The sequence below is a fragment of the Lissotriton vulgaris genome, unplaced genomic scaffold (genome assembly GCF_964263255.1).
Source record: "Lissotriton vulgaris unplaced genomic scaffold, aLisVul1.2 SCAFFOLD_3352, whole genome shotgun sequence".
In the NCBI taxonomy this organism is placed as follows: Eukaryota; Metazoa; Chordata; class Amphibia; order Caudata; family Salamandridae; genus Lissotriton; species Lissotriton vulgaris.
In genome coordinates, this window is record NW_028249925.1 from 190,252 (window position 1) to 211,249 (window position 20,998).

Below are 20,998 nucleotides of genomic sequence, written 5' to 3' on the forward strand. Positions count from 1 at the left end.
GTCAACATAGAAAAGGAGATGTTTGAATTCCTATAATGGTATAGAAAGAACACATAGGGATACTATGTTGACAGTAAAAAGGTAACATCTTTATTTCAGCATGGCTCAAAGGAGTTTGGTAATGAAACTTAATGGTGAAAAGTATGAAGAATGTAATGATAATGATGTATAAGGACCATAAGTGTCAACAGCGTAAGAAGGGAAACAAGTTGAGCATGAATGGGGGGATCCTATAAATAGAATATAACTAAATGTGTTTGTTTCAGGTTGGCTCACACTATCGTTTGAAAGGGGATGGATTTCTTAACCCCTTGCATGCTGATGACGGCCCCCAGCCATCATGCATTACGGTGCTCGTGTGCTGATGACGGCTGGGGGCCGTCATAAACCCGCCCACAGGCGATTCTGCCGCACAGGCGCAGAATCGCGGCCGCATGGAAGGGGTTAACCCCTTCCATGCTGATGAAGAACCCCAGCCATCATGCACTACGGTGCTCGTGTGCTGATGACGGCTGGGGTTCGTCACGGCCCGCCCCTGTTCGTGCTGTTTACAGCACACCAGGGGAATCGCGGCCGCATGGAAAGGGTTAAAATAGTAATCGTTTTCGTTAATATTTGGATGCATGTAAACAAAAAACATTTCATATTTATAATTGCATACATAGTAACACTTCAAGTTGTGTATATATACATATGTATTGGTTTGAAGTATTGTAGCATGTTAATGAAAACTTTAAACATGCCTGTTAAATTGCTTGTCTAAACAAACTGCAACAAGTGATTGCCAACCGAAATAATGAAAATGTGATGATGATGCCGGATACGTTTGTTGAACACAAGATGGACAAGAGGAAGGCCACCATGTGTCAGTGGCATAATAACTGTGGATATTTCTGTTTATAAATGGGCGAGGGGCGAAGTGCCTTCTTTTTAAAATATAAAACGCTCACTTTACAATCTTAAAAACGAGTCTCTCGAGCAAGCCAAAGATGGCTGCCATGTAATAGACTGTTTACACATTACGCTTAGTGAGGAGTCCGTCGTTGCTTGCTGGTTCAGGAAGGAAGTTCCGATATATTAGTGCGAGGTGAGGACGAAACTCTGTTGGTGAAATGTATGTCGGAGGAGCTCACGGCGTCTATGGCGAGTGTTTCATCTGCCGGAGAAAGATTTTAACTATTGTATACTTTATCGTAAAGGAATGGCTTAGGATAGTCGAAACCACCACAAGGTTGGGATTGAGAGTGACAACGGTTTTGAAAGACTCGGAAGGCTTGAATACTCAGGCGGTTTACCACGCTTATTTTTAATTTTCTTTCGTAGTCCCACACAAATTATTCGGTCACGAGAGAAATAGATATAGGAAGTCCTATGCGTTATGGTGGTAGTAAGGACGCTAGACCTAGCAGGCCATATTGTGCGTATAGAGTTTATATTGTTTTTTTAAAAATAATGAGGGATCATTCTAGTTGAGAATGGGGCGTATATATGGGCTTAGAAACGAAGGAGAGGAATAATAAATAAGAATTGTATGCGGTAGTACCAACCGACTACTTACTTAAGTTATCCAACATTCATAAAGGGGCAACTTCAAAAGCATATATATTACTACATGGAATTTATATATGAGCATAGACACTGTTGAGGACAAATTTAAATCATGAATTAATGGCAGGAAAGAAGTGAGAGTGGAATTATTTTTTGGGGGGACCTCAAGTGAGTGAGGATAAATAATGTGGGGCCCCTGGCTGATATGATAATTCCCCCTTTGTTTTATATTAAATAGATGGAACTTATCATGGCTCCGGATAGATAAATATATGAGGACTACTGATACTATTACTGGTGTTTGGATAGATTGGAACATACGATTGGGTGAAGCTCACTTTAAGGTAAGAACTTAAGGTGTGGGCTGACTAAAGTGAATGAATAAAAAGTTACGCTTGCACAGAATAAAAGGTTAAACATTCTGGTTTTAAAACACAATATTAATAATTTATTTTACAGAGTGGTTTATTGTGACAAGCGCTGAAATATACAGTGCTGAGCATATTGGAAATCTGGTGAGACAACTTTATAGATTTATTTATTTATTTCAATTTATATAGCGCATCATCACCCGGGGGTCTCTAAGCGCTTGTACCAGGCAAACAGACAACTCCATAGAACAGGCAGCTCCCCTACAACTCTCCCCAAGCTTCTCGGAACAGCATTGTTTTTAGCATCCGTCGAAATGGCAGCAGCTTTGGTTCCTTACGTAGATCTGGTGGAAGTTTATTCCATGCTGCCGGGAGCAGAGTGGAGAAAGCTCGACCGCCCTGGGTCGACAGACGATAACATGGGTTAGTCAGGAGCGTGGCCTCTGAAGACCTCAATGCCCTGCCTGGAATGTAGCTTGATAGTCTACTTTTAATATAGTTCGGTGCGTTGCCATAAATAGCCTTATGGGAGATACACAGGCCTTTGAACAATGCCCTCTGTCTAACAGGAAGCCAATGCAGCTGGCGCAGAAGAGGGGATGCATGCGCCTTCCTGGGCTTCCTATAGATTAGTCTTGCTGCATCGTTCATCACGGTTTGAAGCCTCGACAGTTGTTGCTGGGGCAGACCCAAGTACAACGCATTACCGTGGTCCAGTCGCCCCAGAATCACGGCTGTCACTGCGCTCCTTAGAGTAGAAAAGGACAGTAGATTGGAGATTTTGCAAAGTTGCCTAAGGAGGCCTATGCATGTACCCATCACTGTGGACACCTGCTTTTTCATGGTCAAATTGCCATCAATGAGGATGCCCAGGCTTTTTACCACGGTTGCTGGAGCCTGCCCAACTCCCTGGGCTAAAATCCATCGTGCCAAGGGCTGCCTGCAGTGGTAATTGGCAGCACCTCTGTTTTGTCAGGATTGATCTTCAGGGAGTTGGCAGTCATCCAGTTTACTGTGTATCTCAGAATGTTATGCAAGCATGCTTGAGCTCCAGTGTCGAATGCCGCAGAGAGATCAAGCAGCACCAGGGCCCCGGGGATCTTTTTATCAGCTCTATATCTCAGTTCGTCCAAAATGGAAACCATCACCAGCTCCGTGCTGTGATGTACCCTAAAACCAGCTTGATTACGTTCCACCAGATCATTGGTCTCCAGGTGCTTGGAGAGGTGTGTCAATACATGCTGTTCTAGTACCTTCGCCAAGAACGGCAACTGGGAGATGGGCCTGAAGTTCTTTAAAATCTTAGCATCCGCTCCGGGCTTCTTAAGCAATGGAATCAACCGCGCCTCTTTGAGCATGTACGGAACCCGTCCCATTTCCAGTGACTTATTTAAGAGGTTTAGCACATCCTCCTCCATCCCTGGCATGGCTTGCTTAAACACGCTAGGGGGACAGGGGCCTACCTTGGAGCCCGACTTCACCTTCCCCACTAAGTTAACTAGCATCTCCTTCTTAACTAAGGGTATACTATTCATGGGGTCCTGAATTTTAGGCCTGCATGGGATAATTTGCAATGGGCAGTCTAACACGGGGGAGCGTGAGATTTCAAGTAAGAGCTCCTCAATTTTGTTGGTGAAAAATTCAAGGAATTTATGACAATCCTCAAGAGAAAACTCGGGCCTCTGTTCCCTGTTCTTCCTTAGTTCAGAGAGCACTTTAAAAATGTCTTTCTGGGGGTTTTGGGCTGTTGCAATCCTTGTCTCAAAGAAGTCTGCCTTGCGTACAAGGATAGCTCTCTTGTATATAGCAAGCTCCTGCACATACAATGAATGTGCTGCCGCATTGTAGTCCCTTCGCCAGGCTCTCTCCGCCTTCCGAAGAGCTTGTTTCTTAGCCCTCAGTGAGCCGTTAAACCAAGGCGCTCCTGCTCCTTTGCCCATCATTTTCACCTTTCTAGCCGGTGCCACAATTTCAATGGCAGCTTTCAGTTTATCAACTACCTTATGACAGACTGCTTCAATGTCAACATCTTGAACAGGTTGGGATACTGCATTTCGTAGATTAGTAACCAATTCCACCTCATTTATTGAGTTCCATTTCCTTACCATTTTCCAGGTAGCCATGGGTTTCCCTCCACCTTTAGACACCACTCTCTGGCCCCTAATAAGGTAGTGATTGGACCATGCACAGGGGCTCCCAACTACCACCCTTGGGCCTGGCTCTGTTGACCATACCAAGTCCAGGTTGTGGCCCTTTACGGGCGTTGGCCCAGCCACCTGTTGTATCATCCCCAACGCTGTTAAGGCTTCCTCTAGAACGAGAGCCTGTCCTTCTTTGGGGGTGGTCTCCCAACGGAAGTTAAAATCTCCCATCACCAACATATCCTTGTAACGGGATCTGAGGTCGTATATCAGCTCAACAAAGCCATCCATAAAATCCAGTGTGGCCCGCGGAGGCCGATAGACCAACAGGATGACCAAACACTCGGTACCTAGCTCAAATTTAACCCCTAGGATGTCTGCGCCCCCATAACACTCGGCGCAGATTCTTTCTGCCTTCCAACGACTGTTAAACAAAAGCGCCACCCCTCCACCTCTCTTGTCCTGTGCCCGGTTCTGGCAGAAAGCCAGGTAGTTGGGGGGGGAGAGAGGCCACCACATCTGGCATGGATGACTCTCCTAACCACGTCTCCATTAGCCCTAGGATGTCTAACTCACCCTCCTGTAGCAAGGTGAAAACTTCCAGGTTATATTTCTGAAGTGACCGAGTATTTAAAAGACCGAAAGGGACTTCTGTTTCTGTTTTCCTGTTTCTCCTCCCCATCCGTGTTAGCGAAAGGTTCAGCAACCCCTCCTTCCGTAACCTTTGTAAACAGTCATGTCCTAGCTGCAGGTTACCTCTATGTAGGTCCATCAATACCATCCTGCTATACCTGGTGGTGGAACCAGGGGGTCTGGCCCCGGGTCCCATCTGGTCGTGGATGGGCGTAGATGGGCTCGCCTCTGGCGAGCCTCCGGCGCGCCCAGGTCGCGCACGCTGCGCGCAAACGCTGCACGCTAGCATGAAGCAGGTTTAAGTAGGCTTCGTAGGAGCCCGCCTACCTCCTCCTATGCTGCCCAAAGATGGCGACCGCCAACCAACCCAGCCAGCCCAATCCAAAATGGCGCCTCCTAAAGGTTCGAAGGGGATTCACGGGACCCGCCAAACAGCGGTGAGTTCGTTATTATTATGGTGCAAGTGAGGGGCAATTATCGACCAACAGTTTAAACAAACAAAATTCGGCGATTTTAAAATGTTACGCTAAAACGCACAAAGTGCCACAATCACGCGCAATTCAGCAGCGCGAGCCTACGGGATCTTATTATAGATGCATGCGTAGATCACAGACATTTTCTATAGTCTTTGCACAACACGACTGTAGGTGTGGTCAGTTTTGAACTTAAGGTTTGTCTTCTTGTGTTCGTTCGGTTCACTTTTGGGTTTCTAGGTCACTTTCACGAGTTTGTGTTGGCGTTTTCACATGGTGGATGTCCTTTTTGCAGCTTCGTGCTTCATGAGTTGCGGCCTGTATAGTAGTTGCGGCAGATGAAGCATGAATGAAAGCATGACATATCTTTATTCAACAATCGATGGAGGTTATGTTGTAGACTGTTTTTCACAGGATACAATGAGGTGATGGTAACACAAACAATATGGATTGAGAGTTATATATTAGGAATGATGATATTAAAAAAATGGATTGTAATTTGTTTTTTTTTTATATATGACTTACAGCCTTGAGGAAGCCCGCAAAGGGCGAAACGCGCGTCGGCTGTGAAGCATTGGTTTTAAAAGAAATAAAATTCCAATTTTGTCTACACAACGTGACACCCTTGGATTGAGGAGGAGTGTCTGGGCAAGAATTCGAATTGAGAAATGGTGCTGAACAGGAATAGTGACTTGATATGATGTGCGCTGGTGTTTTTGCTTTCTATGGATGTGACATTCTGTAACACCGTTGGTGGGCAGACTGTCTATTGTTAATGCGTGAGGTGGATAAGCATTTTACATCAAGGCTGCACTCAATAGTTGGATTACATATATAAATACATTGTGTTGTTTTTGCATAGGAAAGAAACAAAGTTTGATGTGCAGATCGGATATAGCAAATCCGCCTTTTTGTGATGTTCACATCCCCGCACGGCTTGGGCAGTCTGTGCATGTCGATGGCTAGGACGCAGCTGGAAACCCCTTCAGTTGCCACGTAAGGGGCATAAGAAAGACTGGACACAAGGAGTGGAGGAGAGACCCAAGGATCTGGTCGTAGCTCGAGAGTACTTGAACTTGACCAGGACCGAGTGCCTTCTCCCCAAAAAGATGGGTTCCATACAAAGGCATGTCCATCAGAGTGGTTTGGACATCACCCAAGAAGCCAGTTGTCCTAAGCCAGGTGTGGCGCCACAAGGCAACTGTCGTTGAAATTGATCTGCCCAGTGAATCTGTGCTATCTAGGCCACACCGTATGGTGAATTTTGCACCATCTCTCCTACACTTGGCTGCCTGGGAGAGCACAGCCAGGGCCTCCTTTGGGACTTGTGGCAGCACTTGCGCACTGTCTCCCACAGGGAATGGGAGAAATGGCTCAATAAGCATGCAGTATTCACAAACCGCATTGCCAGGCTGGTGGAAGAAAACAGCTTCTTTCCAAATGAGTCCAGCCTCTTGGATTCCCTATGCGGAGGGGTGGAAGGGAACACGTCTTGGGATGTAGAGGCCTGCTCCACCAAGCTTTCTGAGGGATTTTGGCTGAGGAACTTTGGGTCTCCCGGTGCTGGGCGATGACGGCGTCCAATTGTCCTATTCCCAGGAGCACTTGTGCTAGGCTTGGACCACGTGCCTAGAAGCACGTCCGTAATTGCCTCATTAAAGTACAAAAGGTGTTCGGAAGTGGATGCCCCTGGTTAAAGCACCCCGGTCAGGAGAATAGTCCTAACCTGCACCGAGGGCAGTTATAGTCCAAGGACCTCAGCTGCCCTCTAGACCACCATGGCATAGGATGCCCCCTCCTCCGTCCAGTACATTGGCCTCCCCATGTTCCCCATACCAGGCCAAATTGTCCACAGAGACATCCTGGTGTTTCAGAGGGTCCACAGACCCCTTCCATTCCTCTCCTGAGCCTAGCACATCTTCAAAGTGCTCAGGTGACAACATAGAGCATCTGTATTCAATTGGCCCCGGAATCAGCGTAGAGTGATGTTGTTCCAGCTCCATGTCGAGGATGAGTATGGGGCTGGGGCTGGTGCCGCCGTACGCACTGACTTTGGGTCCAACGCTGCAGGAGTTCACGTAGGCACAACTGGCCTCGACCCAGTTCCAGGAGCGGATTCTTGAGGCCCCACCGGCGCAGAGGCCAGAGCCAACAGCGTTGAACCCGATGGGGCACCTTCCAACTCCACGGGTCCCAAGGGTTCACTAGCGGGCTCGATGCGCTCAAATACACGGCGCATGGCCTCGTAAAATTATTTTAATTGAGCGGGAGTCTCTCTGGCTCCTGGAAGGGGGGTGCACGAAGTCAACTCCGGCACCGGCTCCGCAGAACTGTGCCTAGAGCATCGGTGTTCCTTACCTTTCTCGTCGTCGGACGACAGTCGAGGTGAAGATAAAGTCTGCTTGGACAGCCTCTCCTTATGCCTCTTCCAAGAGTGTCCCGATGACCTGGAGTAGGAAGAAGAGGACTTAGGGCTCCGGGAGCGGTCCCGCAACCTACTCTTCTTTGATCAGGACCTCCGCGGAGTCTCGCTGGATGGTGTTGATTGCCGGGCAGTGAGGAGCTTCATCGCCTGCTCCCTCAAGGCCTTCGGAGCCATGGCCCGGCAGTCCGAGCAAGACTTAGAGTCGTGGTTGAGCTCCAGACACTAGAGAGAGACAGGTGGGGATTATTGACCGACATCATTTGGTGGCACGCAACGCACAGCTTGAAACCTATCTTTCTCGAAGACATCCCTCACACACGAAGTAGAAAAATTTCCAAATTCGACACAAGTAGAGAAAAAATCTGCCAAAAAGTGACAGAGGGGTAGCTCTACCCGGAGCGGCACTTAACTGACGCAAAAAAATAAAATAACTGACGTCTGCGCACTTGGGGGGCGCCTATATAGGCACCGGAATGTCATACCTGACGCGGTCACACGGAGACGAATGGAGCCACCGAACGCTGCACGCAAGGTGTATTGCTCAGCAAAAGTTTCCGGATGCAGTATAAAGCCTGGGAAATTAAAAAAGGAAAGGGATCTGCAGCTAGAAGTCTCTATCAGATCTCTTGATACGTAGCTGGGGACCTAATTGGACCAAAATATGACGTCAATTTGGGAGCCAGGTAAGAAAACATTACTTGAAATTTGTGAAGGTTATTCAAGTCTGCACAGGCTCTTCACCTTGCTCCAAAGATGGTGGTCTACGTAGATCGGAGCCAGGGCATGCCCTCAGCAATACTTTATAAGAGCATTCATAGGAGTCTTTTCACCGACTAGACGACCTGCTGTGTATAATAAAAACCGTTGTGGATCAAACAGAGCACATGCTTTATTTAGGAGTACATCATTCCACCTTGCTGGGAGTACCTGCTACTGTGGAGGCTGAACACTATGCTGTGTATAAGAACCCTTTGTTGATCAAACAGAGTGCATGCTTCAGGAGTGCATCATTCTTCCTTCCTGGGAGTACCTGCACCTGTGGAGGTCGTACACCATGCTGCCTATAGGAAGCCTACAAGGATAACATGGAATGAATGTTTCAGGAGCGCACAATTCCACCTTCCTGGGAGTAAATTTACCTGTGCATTCTGTACACCATGCTGCGTATAGGAATCCTGTAGGGATCAAACAGAGTACCGTATATGCTTCAGAACTGCACACTCCCACCTTCCGGGGAGTAACTTCACCTGTGCATTCTGTACACAATGCTGCCCACAGGAACCCTGTATTGATCAGACACAGAGCATGTCTTAGGCAGCCAAAAGACATCATACCTTTTTGGCATCGCTCCTGGGTTTGGCTATTTGGATCTTCTGCACTGCAGAGCTCAGCACCTTTTCCACTGACACATCCAAGCTCACCAGCCCCTGGTAGAGCTGCTGGTCCTTGGGAATGTTCATTCCTGTGTGAAAAAGAATAGCACACCGAGGTGATTATTGGGCACTAGGTGCTTAACTCAACGTGCCTGCGGAAATCACGCAACATTTATCACATGTGTGGAGCAATGTTATCAGTCAGCGGTACAGTGACTTATTTACTATGATGGGAAGAAAACCAGGTAGGAGGCCCATTGCCCTGTCAGTGCCACTTCTAAACTTGAACTAACCCTGGCTCTGTCCACTGGGGCGCCATAATACAAGTTCTTTGAGCCACTGAGTGAGTGGCTTTGGAGTCGCTTGCTATTATTAACAGAGCACAGGGAGATGGCCTAAGAAATTCCTATTCAGTGGGTGCAAGGATGAGGTTCAGGGAAGACCGAGAGTATTGGAATAAGCATAACAGGGATTGTGTTTAATCTTACATGTGCTCATCAGACAGACCCCCTTATCACTGCCTCTCACCCAGAACCCTCTTGGGCATCTCCCTGCACCTGGAAAAGAAGTGTCATCTCTGCTTTGGTGCCCCAGCAGATATGCTGAAAGGCCCTTGTATCATCTCTTTGCTTTCACAGCAAACAAACTTCAACCTCGCATATGTGCTGTTAACACAGCAAATTCAGAGTTTTTAACACATTACTGCCAATAATGGTACACAATCTAAAACTATTACACTTTATTAAGTGAGAATAGCGAAGAAACACTGACTTTGGGACAATGATGGCCACTGTTGGAGTTTGTTGTTTCTTAGCTCTTGTTGAAGGGATAACAGGAGGCCGGGCTGGTGTGTGAGGTGGGAAGCAGCACACACAAAGTGTTTTTAACGAACTGATGAATTTTGATGACGTGTTTGTACGTAAGATGGAATAACAAGAGCGAGGGAGAGTACAGATATATACAATTAGATGGTTATTGCAATTTTTATGTGATGTAATGTAATGGTTTTGTATAATTATTTAAAATCAAGTGTTAGTGAATTTACTCAGTTCAAACTATTTAACTGAAATGGAATTTAAATAAATGTGGACCGAAACTCATGGTAAAGGTGCACTTCTACATCAATCTGGTAGAAAGGACACTCAACTATAAAGAATCTCTTTATACCGGGGTTAAGCGAGGAAAAGGAGACTTGTTGAGCACTAGTGATACCCTTTTCCATGAACAGTGGGGTTCCCCTTGATTCTTTATATTGAACTTGCAGATGCTCGTAGATAGGGAGACATTGTGGGAAACACAAATACAGTAATAAAAAACCATGGGGTGCCACAGATCAGAAATAGGGTGTGTCATTGCAGACCGTGGTCTTTACCTCAGTAATGAATCGGCAGAGGTGCAGCAGGATATGGTTAATAAATACTGGCCCAGCTGAAAGTATGTTCCAGTACCAGGATGCACTAGGCCAGGATTTTGATGCACCGGGACAGCTGTGTGCAACTCCCAGTGCAGCAGAAGAATTAGAACTGCAGGACAGGAGGGGGTGCATTCGCAGAGCAATGTGCAGATCCTGATTATGGATGGGAGGACAGTGTGTCTGACAAGGAATCAGAGCCTCCCTTTATTTACATGTTGAGGTCTATAGTGGCTTCCACTCACCCTCTCCCACCTTCAGATCCAGGCTCTGACGGGTGACAAAGGACTTCTTCAGTTGCTCTTCCACCGCCCGCTTCACGTCGAAGTCCTTCTGCACAGCTTCCAACACCTCCTGACCAAGGGCCAGGGTTGTGTTGTACTCCGGGGTGCTAAGGGCACAAGACTCCTCTTGGTCAATCACCAGTGTCAGCTCTGCAGGCACTGCAGTGTTCTGGGGCATGCCCATGGATTTCAACACTTTGCCTTTGCTCGGTCGGATGCCCTCTTTCCGTATTGCTTTGGACTCACTGGAAGCAAAGACTGCTCCTGGGTTGATGACTTTCTGGAGGTCCCACAAGCCTGTCTTCTTGCTCAGCGGCATCACAGGTATTGGTGCAGGTCTGCATGCATCCTCCTTGTCTGAAGTCTCTGGGGGTAGGTCATGGTTATTGCGCACAGAAGACTGTTCTTGCGTCTCGCTCAAGTGAAACCGCACCTACATCAGAGAAGATCACATGAGCATGTGCAATTCCATACAATAGTCCATTCACTTTGAAACACCTAAACAGAAGTACTCACAAAAAATATACTCATCACAACGTCATAAAACCTGTGTAAAGATTTTGTAAATTCTAAAATAAATAATATACTCACGGCCAACCTCAAAAGGTCAAAAGTCTCACAATCAGTTCTCCTATGTAGTAGGCAGTCCAGATCTGTGTGTACGTAGTCAAAGTTCTCGGATGACATTATGTACATGGCAGCGTGGGGAATACCGCCTTGCTTGATTTGCAGTGTGATCCTTGTCCCTCTAGAGTATCTGCCCAGGTCCTCTTTGGTGCTAAGTTTTCAACGCTGCACCCAGCACAGTCTGGCATGCGGCTCCAGCACCTCGTGACTACAGAGGCTACAGAAATGGCAACAAGACTGCAGTTCATCCTCCTTCACAGCTCAGTGAGCAGGTGAAACATCTGAGGAACATTCACAGCAAACAAAGGTGACCTCTGAGCTGGATCACAGGTACAACATTCTAAGATGTTTCTGTGGATATTGGTTAGTCTCTGCCCCGGTGTGTTCAGATGTTACATTCTAGGTTCTAGGTCCTAAGGAAATTCAGTAGTCTGGTGTGAAAAATGTGCAGCAAAATACAAAAGGTGACTGAAAGGATCAGGAGTGTGCGATTGTTGCGACAGAGCATGAAAAACATTGCAGCACAAGCCTTGGTGAATTATAAGGTATAAATTAAATTTAACTGCTGCACAAAGTGATTACGTTATGATGTGCACTGTACGAAATGATTACTTGTATTGCTAGTTCTGCATCGTAAGAATCTTCATTGAAGAAGAAATGTTACTAAATTCCAGCTGCGCACGTTGATTCAGGGACACTTCATTCATATTTGTCCATATAACAGTATGAAGAGGAAGCCGATATACGTACATCCATCTGAAGTGAGGCAAAATTCAGAGGCTTATCCAAAGAAAGAGTTATCAGAAATATAGACTTAAAATGCTTCATATAATCCATTTGAAAAACAGATATTACAGCATTTGAAATGTAAAAAACATGTAAAAACTGTCTATCATTGCGAAAAAATGCAGCCTGATAAGCTTACATTGTAAAGCTGTGAAGAAAAAGACGGATGTACCTTTAAGCATCCAGGAGTTTCCACTACCTAAGATGCACCTCACTGGCTGTTGCCTCTCTCAGTCAGTCATTTTTTACCGTTAGGACATTCCACAAGTTAGACTTCAAATGTACATTACTTAGATTTTGAAAGCCCAAAGCAACCCAGACGGTAAGACTGGTGGGTCGTTTTTGCCTTCAATAAAGATTCCTATGACATAGGCCAGGACTACAAGTAACTAACTATTTCTTCTACACTGTAGGATCTTCATCGATAATCATTAATGTCAGATTAGAGTGAAGACTTCTATCAGCTCTTGGGCATATGAAATACATTTTACATGAAAACATTCTTTCATGGTGGCTTGACCGACTTTAGAACCAGCCGGTGCATCTGAATCGAAGCAGTATTGCTTTGTGCAAGTGTTTACTGATTTCCAAGAGGCAGCCTTGCAGATATCTGCAGACAATTCTAAGCCAAATTGTTGTTGATGGTTTTCCTCTAGTTGAGTGGGTGTTCGGTCTACCTCACAGAGGTGTTTGCGCTACTTGTAAAAAATGCAAGCCACAATCCACATGGAAATGAATTTAGACATGGCTAACCCATGACAGATGTGTTCATATTTAGTAAACAATTGGTTCCACTTCCTAAATGCCTAGGTATAACAGAGTCCTCTTCTAACATCCAAAGAATGTATAGATTGTTTTGCTGAAGTGAATGCATTGGGAAAATATACCTGTAATGTTACTGAGTGATTTATATGAAATTCAGAATCCATTTTTGGAAGGAAAAATGGATGGGTCCTCATGACTACTCTGTTTGCAGAATCTATTCTGCATCATTCCATAACAATCTTTGTTGAAGGGTATTCACCACCTTCAGAATCTCCATACAAGCAAGTGGAAGACTTGGGTGTCCGCACTGTCTGGATTCAGGAGCCATCCTACCAAATTTAACGATGTTATATTGGGATGTTTAGTTTAGCCCTGACTTCAGGTGAATACATTCTGTTTTTCCAGTACTGGATCTTTCATAGGTTCACATGCTTGAATCATTGCCTGTCGAAGTGAGAGTCCCATCGTATTATATCAAAGCAATCTTACTAGTAGCATAGGCTACATTGGCACCAGGCCATGAATTGAATAGTCTCTCTATGACCTTTTTTAAAAGGGACCAAACGTAGTCCACAACCAATTTGGTGACTCTCTAGAACCGTCCCCACAGAGGCTAATTTCCTCAGATGTTCTACTGCAGGTAGAGTTAAGGGAGTCTCCCTGAGCTCTGCTCTGTTTATTTTTCAAACCTTCTGATTTCATGAAACTTTTTCTCAGTTCGGACACATATTTCTTTCTAATATTCCATTGGACATTCTGACCATGTTCTATGAAGGGATTATTCAGGCCCTGTAACCCCTGTGGCAAAAATAGATTTTATATTGATCCCCATAAAAAGTGCATTAATTGTCTCGATCCTGATCACACGGTCAAAGACTGTAAAATATGTCACACTTTCTCCCAGTCAGCACAGAAAGGGAATACTTCTGTTGTGGCTAGAGGATTAAATCTAAAGAAAACCCTGTTTCTGAGTGGGGAGAGCTTCTTTTACATCTGGTAAATTACTAAAAAGGGATAGATCATCTGGTAAAGAATCTTCTGAACACCCTAAGGAGGCCCTCAAGAAATCTCACTATGAGTCACCTAGTCAATCTAAGAAATATCAGGAGAAATCACATCATAAACCTTCCTCAAAGGTTCCTTCACAACCTACTACGCCATCTGAAAAACAAATGACTGTCAAAATGTATTCTAAATCCCTTCCAACGAAGACGGGAGCTACTTCTGTTGAAAAAATAAAGATTTTTCAATCTTTTATTCCGCCGACGACGTTCATGTCTACATTTACTATGGCGGCATTGCCATTAATAATGACATCTCCGACAGCGTTGACGACAATAGTTACATGTAGATTGTTGTCGACTACGGAATCGAAGTTGATTCCTCTGTCTCCACCTCCGTCAACGAAAGCATTCATCTAAAAGCTCGTCGGCGACGACGAAGGAGCCTACTCTGTCGGTGAAGATCTCCATCTCGACTGACCTCAAAGAAAACACCATTGTCAGAGCTCTCGTCGACAACATCGGCGATGGCAACTTCGTTGAGGGCAACTTTGTTGATGGCATTTCAGTCAGGAAAACCTATTTTGCCTGAAAAACCACAAAAATCCTTGTCGACGTATGATTTATTGTTAATGGAGGTCCAGAATTTGACATCCTCAGCACCTATAACACCTCTTGTGCCAGTATCACACCTTTCATATGCTGACAAACCCAGTGCTGGTGTGATTCTTCCAGTTCACTCATCTCCAAGCAAAGTTTTGCTTTTTCCGCCAGCTCTGCTACAGGATGAAGAATCTGAAGATGATAGTCTCTTTAGAGCGGCTCATAGCCCTTCAGAATTAAACGTAAAATGTCAGGACTTTGATGATCAATACTTTGAAGAGGATTATCAACAATATCCTGCATATATGCCTCAAGTCCGCAGGAACGTTCTATACAATTCCTTTGGACTTAGTAACCAATCTCCAAGGCAGGTTACAGGAGTATTATAAACAGTTTCCAGAACCTGTTTCTTCTACCCCTGCCCCTCGACTTCAATCATCAATGCAGTCTTCACAACAAACGCCACCTCCTTGGGGCGTACATTACAAATTTTAGGTACTCCTCTGACATCATTACCACTGGCGCATTCGCCTGCTCATTACCCCGACGCTTCGGTGGTGATCAAGAAGAAGAGATCAGGTATCGCGCATCCACTATTAATGAGTGGGATGACTATCTCACAACTACACCATCTCTCCCAGTTGCACCTCTGGTGGATTCGCCTCCGGACAATATAGGAGGTTTCCATAAAATCATGGCAAGATCAGCAAAATGTTTTCAATTGCCTTTCACTACCTAACAGGCAGACTGTTTTCTTTACGATTTTAAAGAACCAATGAAAATCAATCAAAAATAAATAAATCGATAAGTACGTATAATGAAGAACCCGGCCACAGTGACAATGGTTATGCCCAGATTGGATAAGAAATACAAGGCACTGGATGATGCTCCTGCATGCCTTATCGGACAACCAAGACCAGATTTCGTCATCAGTCAGGCAGCCTAGAGACGTCACAGACATCCAGCCACCCCTATCACAACACCACCAGCTAGGGAAGGGTGTCGCCTTGATACAATTGGTAAGCACTTTTTCAGCATGGCAGAAAAAACTGTTAGAGCAGTAAATTCTTTAGCAATTCTAGGAAGATGACAGGCAAATATGTCGGATTTGGCACAATATATCGATCTATTTCCAGAGGATGTTAAACCTGATGCCAGGAAGATTGCCCTAGAAGGGGAATGAGCTTCTTTGGAGATAATCGACTGTGCCGTCGATATATCCTCAACAGGTTTCTGACAACTGGCAGGGAAAGGAGTCCTTCGCAGGCAGGGCTGGCTGAAAGCAACCACGTTCAGACCAGAAGTCCAGTCGAAGATCCTAGACATGCCCTATGACAGGGAAGCATTGTTCGCAAAGCACAGAGATGAAGCTCTGCAAACTATTAAGGTGGATACTGACACTGCCAAGTCCCTAGATCATTGATTTTGTAAACAACCTTTTCGAGGAGCCAGAGGAAAAAGTTCCTACTCTTACAGAGGAGGATTCCAGAATTATAGGCAACAATATCGGCCTTACCAATGTCAATACAGGCCACAATATGCGCAGCACTACAGACAGCCACCTGCAGCAGCTTACAAACAACCAACTAGAGGAAAACAGCCCATCAGGGGACGCGATGGCAGTAGAAAACAATGATCTTCCCTTTCAGTCGGCTACCTTCCCCAAATCCAATAAGCAACTAGGAGGACGTCCTTCTCATTATATTTACCAATGGTCCATGATAACATCAGACAAGTGATCCTAGACATCATAGCTTGAAGGTATACCTTCGAATTCATCAGCAACCCATAGAATGTTCCATCAAAACGGGCGTTTTCTACCCATCTGAAACAGCTACTGAAGGAAGTTACTATCATGTTGCAGAAAGGTGTTATAGAGGAGGTCCCGAAATCCCAGCAGGGCATCGGCTTCCATTCCCGTTTCTTTCTTGTGAAGAAAAAAAATCAGGAGACGGGCGCCCCATCTTGGATCTAAGATAGTTGAACAAATACCGGACAAAACTTTAATTTTGAATGGTCACCCTACAAGACATTTTACACCTTCTCAACCATGGGGACCACATGATAGCTCTAGACCTTCAAGACGCACACTTTCACCTCTCAATCCATCACGGACATCAGAGATACCTCAATTTCTAGGTAGCCGGCACACTATCAGTTCAAAGTGCTCCCCTTTGGACTATGATCAACCAGAAGAATATTCACCTAGAGCAGGGGTCTCCAAACCAGTCGTGGAGGGCCAGATCCATGCCAGATTTTTTGGATATCCCCATTGAGATACATATAGTAATTTTAAAAATCTGGCATGGATCCGGCCCTCCAGGACCGGTTTGGAGACCCCTGACCTAGAGCATGGCTCCGGTGGCAGCCCATCTAAGACTAAACAGAATTCAAGTCTTCCCGTATTTAGAAGATTGGCTAATAATAGCTCCAACATCCCAGCAAGCCAGAGCGGACACTGCACTATGTCTTTTGTTATTCAAAAAGTTGTGTCTCATACCAAAACTAAAAAAAATCAACTCTCAACCCAAGAACAACATTTATTTTTCAAGGAGCAGTCTTAGACACCCAGTCAAACAAATCTTTTGTCTCTCCAGAACAATACAACAAGATCCAGCTCCTAGCCGAAAGGCTTTACAAAAAGAGAGTCAGTTTCTGTCCGATTGTACAAGTTGTTTCAGTGAATGTCCTACTCCTGCATTCCTCTAATACCAAACTGCAGACTTCACATGCGTCCCCTACAGGAACAGCTAGACAAGCAGTGGCTACAAATTCTGTGGTCATTCGACAATATGGACAGTGTCATCCAATATCTCTCAAGGGATGCCTTTTCTCTCTCAAGCAACAGATCTCGTCAGCACCATAGATGCGTCCCTGGAGGGATGGGGCGCTTATCTTCAAGAGCTTTCAGTCAGTGGCAAATGGACAACCTCAGAAAAAAGGATGCATACAAATCTTCTAGAGCTGAAGACCATAGCTTTGGCTCTCTTCTTATTCCTCCCCAGAATGGCAGGCTCGTCAGTACTTATCCGTACAGACAATACCCCCTTCATGCACTATCTAAACAAACAAGGGGGGACAAGATGAGTTGCTCAATCACAGCAGGCTCAAACAATTTGGAATTGGGCCTTCCAACACAATGTAACAATGAGGGCAGAACATGTACCAGGAGTGTCAAATGTGCTGGTGGATACTTTGAGCAGAATGACAACCTGTTGTGGGAACTCGAGCCTCTAGTTCTACAAGACATTTCCCTTTGATGGGGCCCGCCACGACTCCATCTTTTTGCGACCAATACAAACAAGAAATGCCAATACTACAGAAGGTGGCATCCCCAGAAAAGATCGGGGGGAATGCCTTTTTGCTTGGATGGTCGTAAATGTTTGCTTATGCTTTTCCCCAATTCCTTTGATACAAAGAGTGCTCAGGAAAATGAACCATGTAGATTAATCCTCATTGCTCCAAAATGGCCTGGCAATTCTGGTACACAGAACTTTTCCTTCTCTCGGAATATCATCACATTCCTCTGCCAACTACTCAGACATTATTATCCATGAACAGTGTCCAAGTAGTTCATCCCAACCAGACTTCTCTTCATTATTTGGCCTAGATCATGATGACCATGAGCTTGAAGCATTAGGCATCCCCCGAGACTGCAGAGAAATCCGCTCTACAGCACGAGCAGATTCCACTAACAAGAAAGATCAAATAAGTGGAAATGTTTCTGTATATGGTGTCAAGAAAATAGGTTACACCCATTCCTCGCTACACCAGTGCTGATCTTACCATATCTTCTTCAATTAGCCAAGTCTGGCCTTGCACATTTATCAATAAAAGTGCACTTAGAACAATCTCTCACTTTAGGAGATCAGGGACTCATTCTCTCTCTAGTCCGCAAGAATATTTAACACCTTGGCTGCTAGAGGTATTCCCCCCCCCCCCGGTGCTGCATTCCCAGATTTACCGTGCCTCATGACGAGCTCAGCTCAACCGTGGCTCATGACGAGCTGAGCTCGTCATGAGCATCGAAAGGGTTAAACAGTTTCTCAAGGGACTCTTTAGAGTTTTATTATTTATTTATTTCACTTATAGAGCGCTCTGTCACCTCGAGAGGCATCCTGGCGCTAGCAGACTCGAGGAAGAAAGGAGGACAGCTATTAACAGGCTGGGGATTAGGGAGAGTGGGGAAAGAGCCAGGTTTTTAACAGCCTTCTAAAGGCAAGAAGTCCGTTGACCTGCCTAAGTTCAATGGGCAAAGAGTTCCAGAGCTGGGCCGCAGCCACACTCAACGATCTACCTCCTGCTCTGGATCTCCTGAACCTCGGTACGGTCACCATCCTGGCCGAAGAGGAGCGTAGGTTACGGGCTGGCACATGCCAAGAAAACTTCCTTTGTAGACATGCCGGGCCTAAACCGTGAAGGGCTTTAAAGGTCAGACATAGGGACTTAAAAAACACCCTCTGCCTCACTGGGAGCCAGTGCAACTGAGCCAAAGCCGCTGAGGAGGAGGATCTCGTAGGCCACCCTAAGGCTAGTTTAGCAGCTGCAGACAGGAGTCTCTGGAGCCTATCCATAAGGTAACTTGGGGACTCTAGCAGCAAAGCGTTGCAATAATCTAGCCTACTAAGCACGGTGCAGCGCACCACCACTATCCGAGCAGTTGGCGGTAGCAGGGGCAAGATTTTCTCAGGAGGCAAATGATGGTCATACAGCTAGCTACCACCTTTGAGACCTGCGCCTCCAGGGAGAGATCGCTGCTGAACATCACACCCAGGTTCCGGACTACCTTCACAGGCTGGACCAGAGTACAAAAGTCCCTTGGCCAGAAGTTGCTAAGTAGAGAGGATTGTATCCTGGGCCGAGGGCAGTATAACACCTCGGTCTTCCCGGTGTTAAATTGCAGCGAATTGGCTTTCAGCCATTCCGCAGTGGCTCGCATGCAGTTGTGGAATTCCTCCAGGGAGGTAGAACCATTTCCCTCCAAGGACAGAATCAGCTGCGTATCATCAGCGTAGTTGACAAGTTCGATCTTAAAATGTTTGATGACCGCTATTGAGGGCTTCAAATCTGCAGAGTGGCCACATGGTCCACCAGGCATACCTATCCCCAGCATTACTGCCTGGATGCTACAGGCAAAGTTGATACGGCAGTGGCACAGGCTGTTTTGCATTATCATTTTCGACAAGGTGAGCCTCTTTCCTTTAATACATTCATTTCCCACTATCTGCTACTATTATGTTTATTTCTCTCATTATAGTTGTTACGACTATTGACTATATTTGCATTGTTATTGTATACTATATATTCATGTTTACTGCTAACTATTCTGATTTAAGCAAGTGAATCTATGAAAGATCCAATACTGGAGAAGAAAATAAGTTACTTACCTGTAACTGTAGTTCTCCAGTATTGGAATCTTTCATAGATGCACATGCGGCCCACCCTCCTCCCCTAAAGGCTCCCCCTTTACTATTTGAGATTATATTTATACCCATGTGTGCTTGAAAATCTGAGGGAACTAGCCACTGTGGGGAAGGTTCTAGAGGGTGCTGTCGCCTGATTGGTTGCAGACTAAGTCTGGTCCCTTTTAAAAAAGGTCATAGATAGGCTAATAAATTCATGGCCTCGTGCTATTATAGCCTATGTAACTAGTATGATTGCTTTGATATAATACTGTGGGACTCCCACTTCAACGACAGGGAATGATTCAAGCACGTGAATCTATGAACGATGCCAATACTGGAGAACTACAGTTACAGGTTAGTAACTTATTTTCTTGTGGGGCAGTCTCTTGTGAGGTCAGATTGACGTCTGGATAGGATCCTGATCCTATCACCGCCTCAGCCAGGCTGCTGCTATCAGTATGATTTTCAATTGATTTTTGTACAACTTAAGAGGCACTTTTGGGATGAGTGGAATCAGTGGAAAGGTGTAAATAAAATCACTTTGACCAACCTATTCAAAGAACCTTATATATTGACCTCAGTTCTGGTTCCCTGGATGCAAAGACTTCATTTTTTGTTGTGAGCGGTCACAAAGGTATCCAAAGGAGAGGGTTCTCTGCTGTGCAAACATGTGCTGCACGGTTGCATCCTCAAAAAACAAATTAATGTTATTTTTAAAATAAGAAAAGGCCGAGGAAGTCTGCTTTCTGATTTTGTGTTCCCGGAAAGTGCACAACCTTGAATGTCAGACTTCTTGCTAACATACAGTGACAGATCACTTGCTTCTCCAGTGAAAGAGTTCTCTCAACCATGTGCCTTTTTGCTTGTCCAGGTAGTATCCTAGTTGTGTTCTCTGTCTGGATCATGATGATCGCTCATTGTAGTGATGGCAACAAAGATTTGAGGCCTAGTTGCACTGCTTGGGATTCCAGATAGATGAGGCAATACGACCTCTTTTTCTCTGTCAACTGACCAAGGACAGACCGTCCTCTAGATGAGCTCCCAAACCTATTAAGGATGCATCTGTGACAACAGTTTCTAGCATTGTTGTTTGTTGGAAGGGAACTCCCTGCAAAAAATGAATCCGTCTGCACCACCACGCTGGAGACTGGT

General features: G+C 45.4%; 1 protein-coding gene across 1 annotated transcript in view; it reads right to left on the reverse strand.

Moving 5' to 3' along the window:
* PPP1R35 (protein phosphatase 1 regulatory subunit 35) overlaps nt 1-20,998 on the reverse strand; it is a 48,451-nt gene that overhangs the window by 14,436 nt on the left and 13,017 nt on the right. The window contains exons 2-3 of the mRNA XM_086950440.1: nt 10,621-11,092; nt 8,926-9,053 (exon numbers count right to left, since the gene is read on the reverse strand). Coding sequence (XP_086806566.1) covers nt 8,926-9,053; nt 10,621-11,092 — 600 coding nt within the window. The remainder of the gene's footprint in view (nt 1-8,925; nt 9,054-10,620; nt 11,093-20,998) is intronic.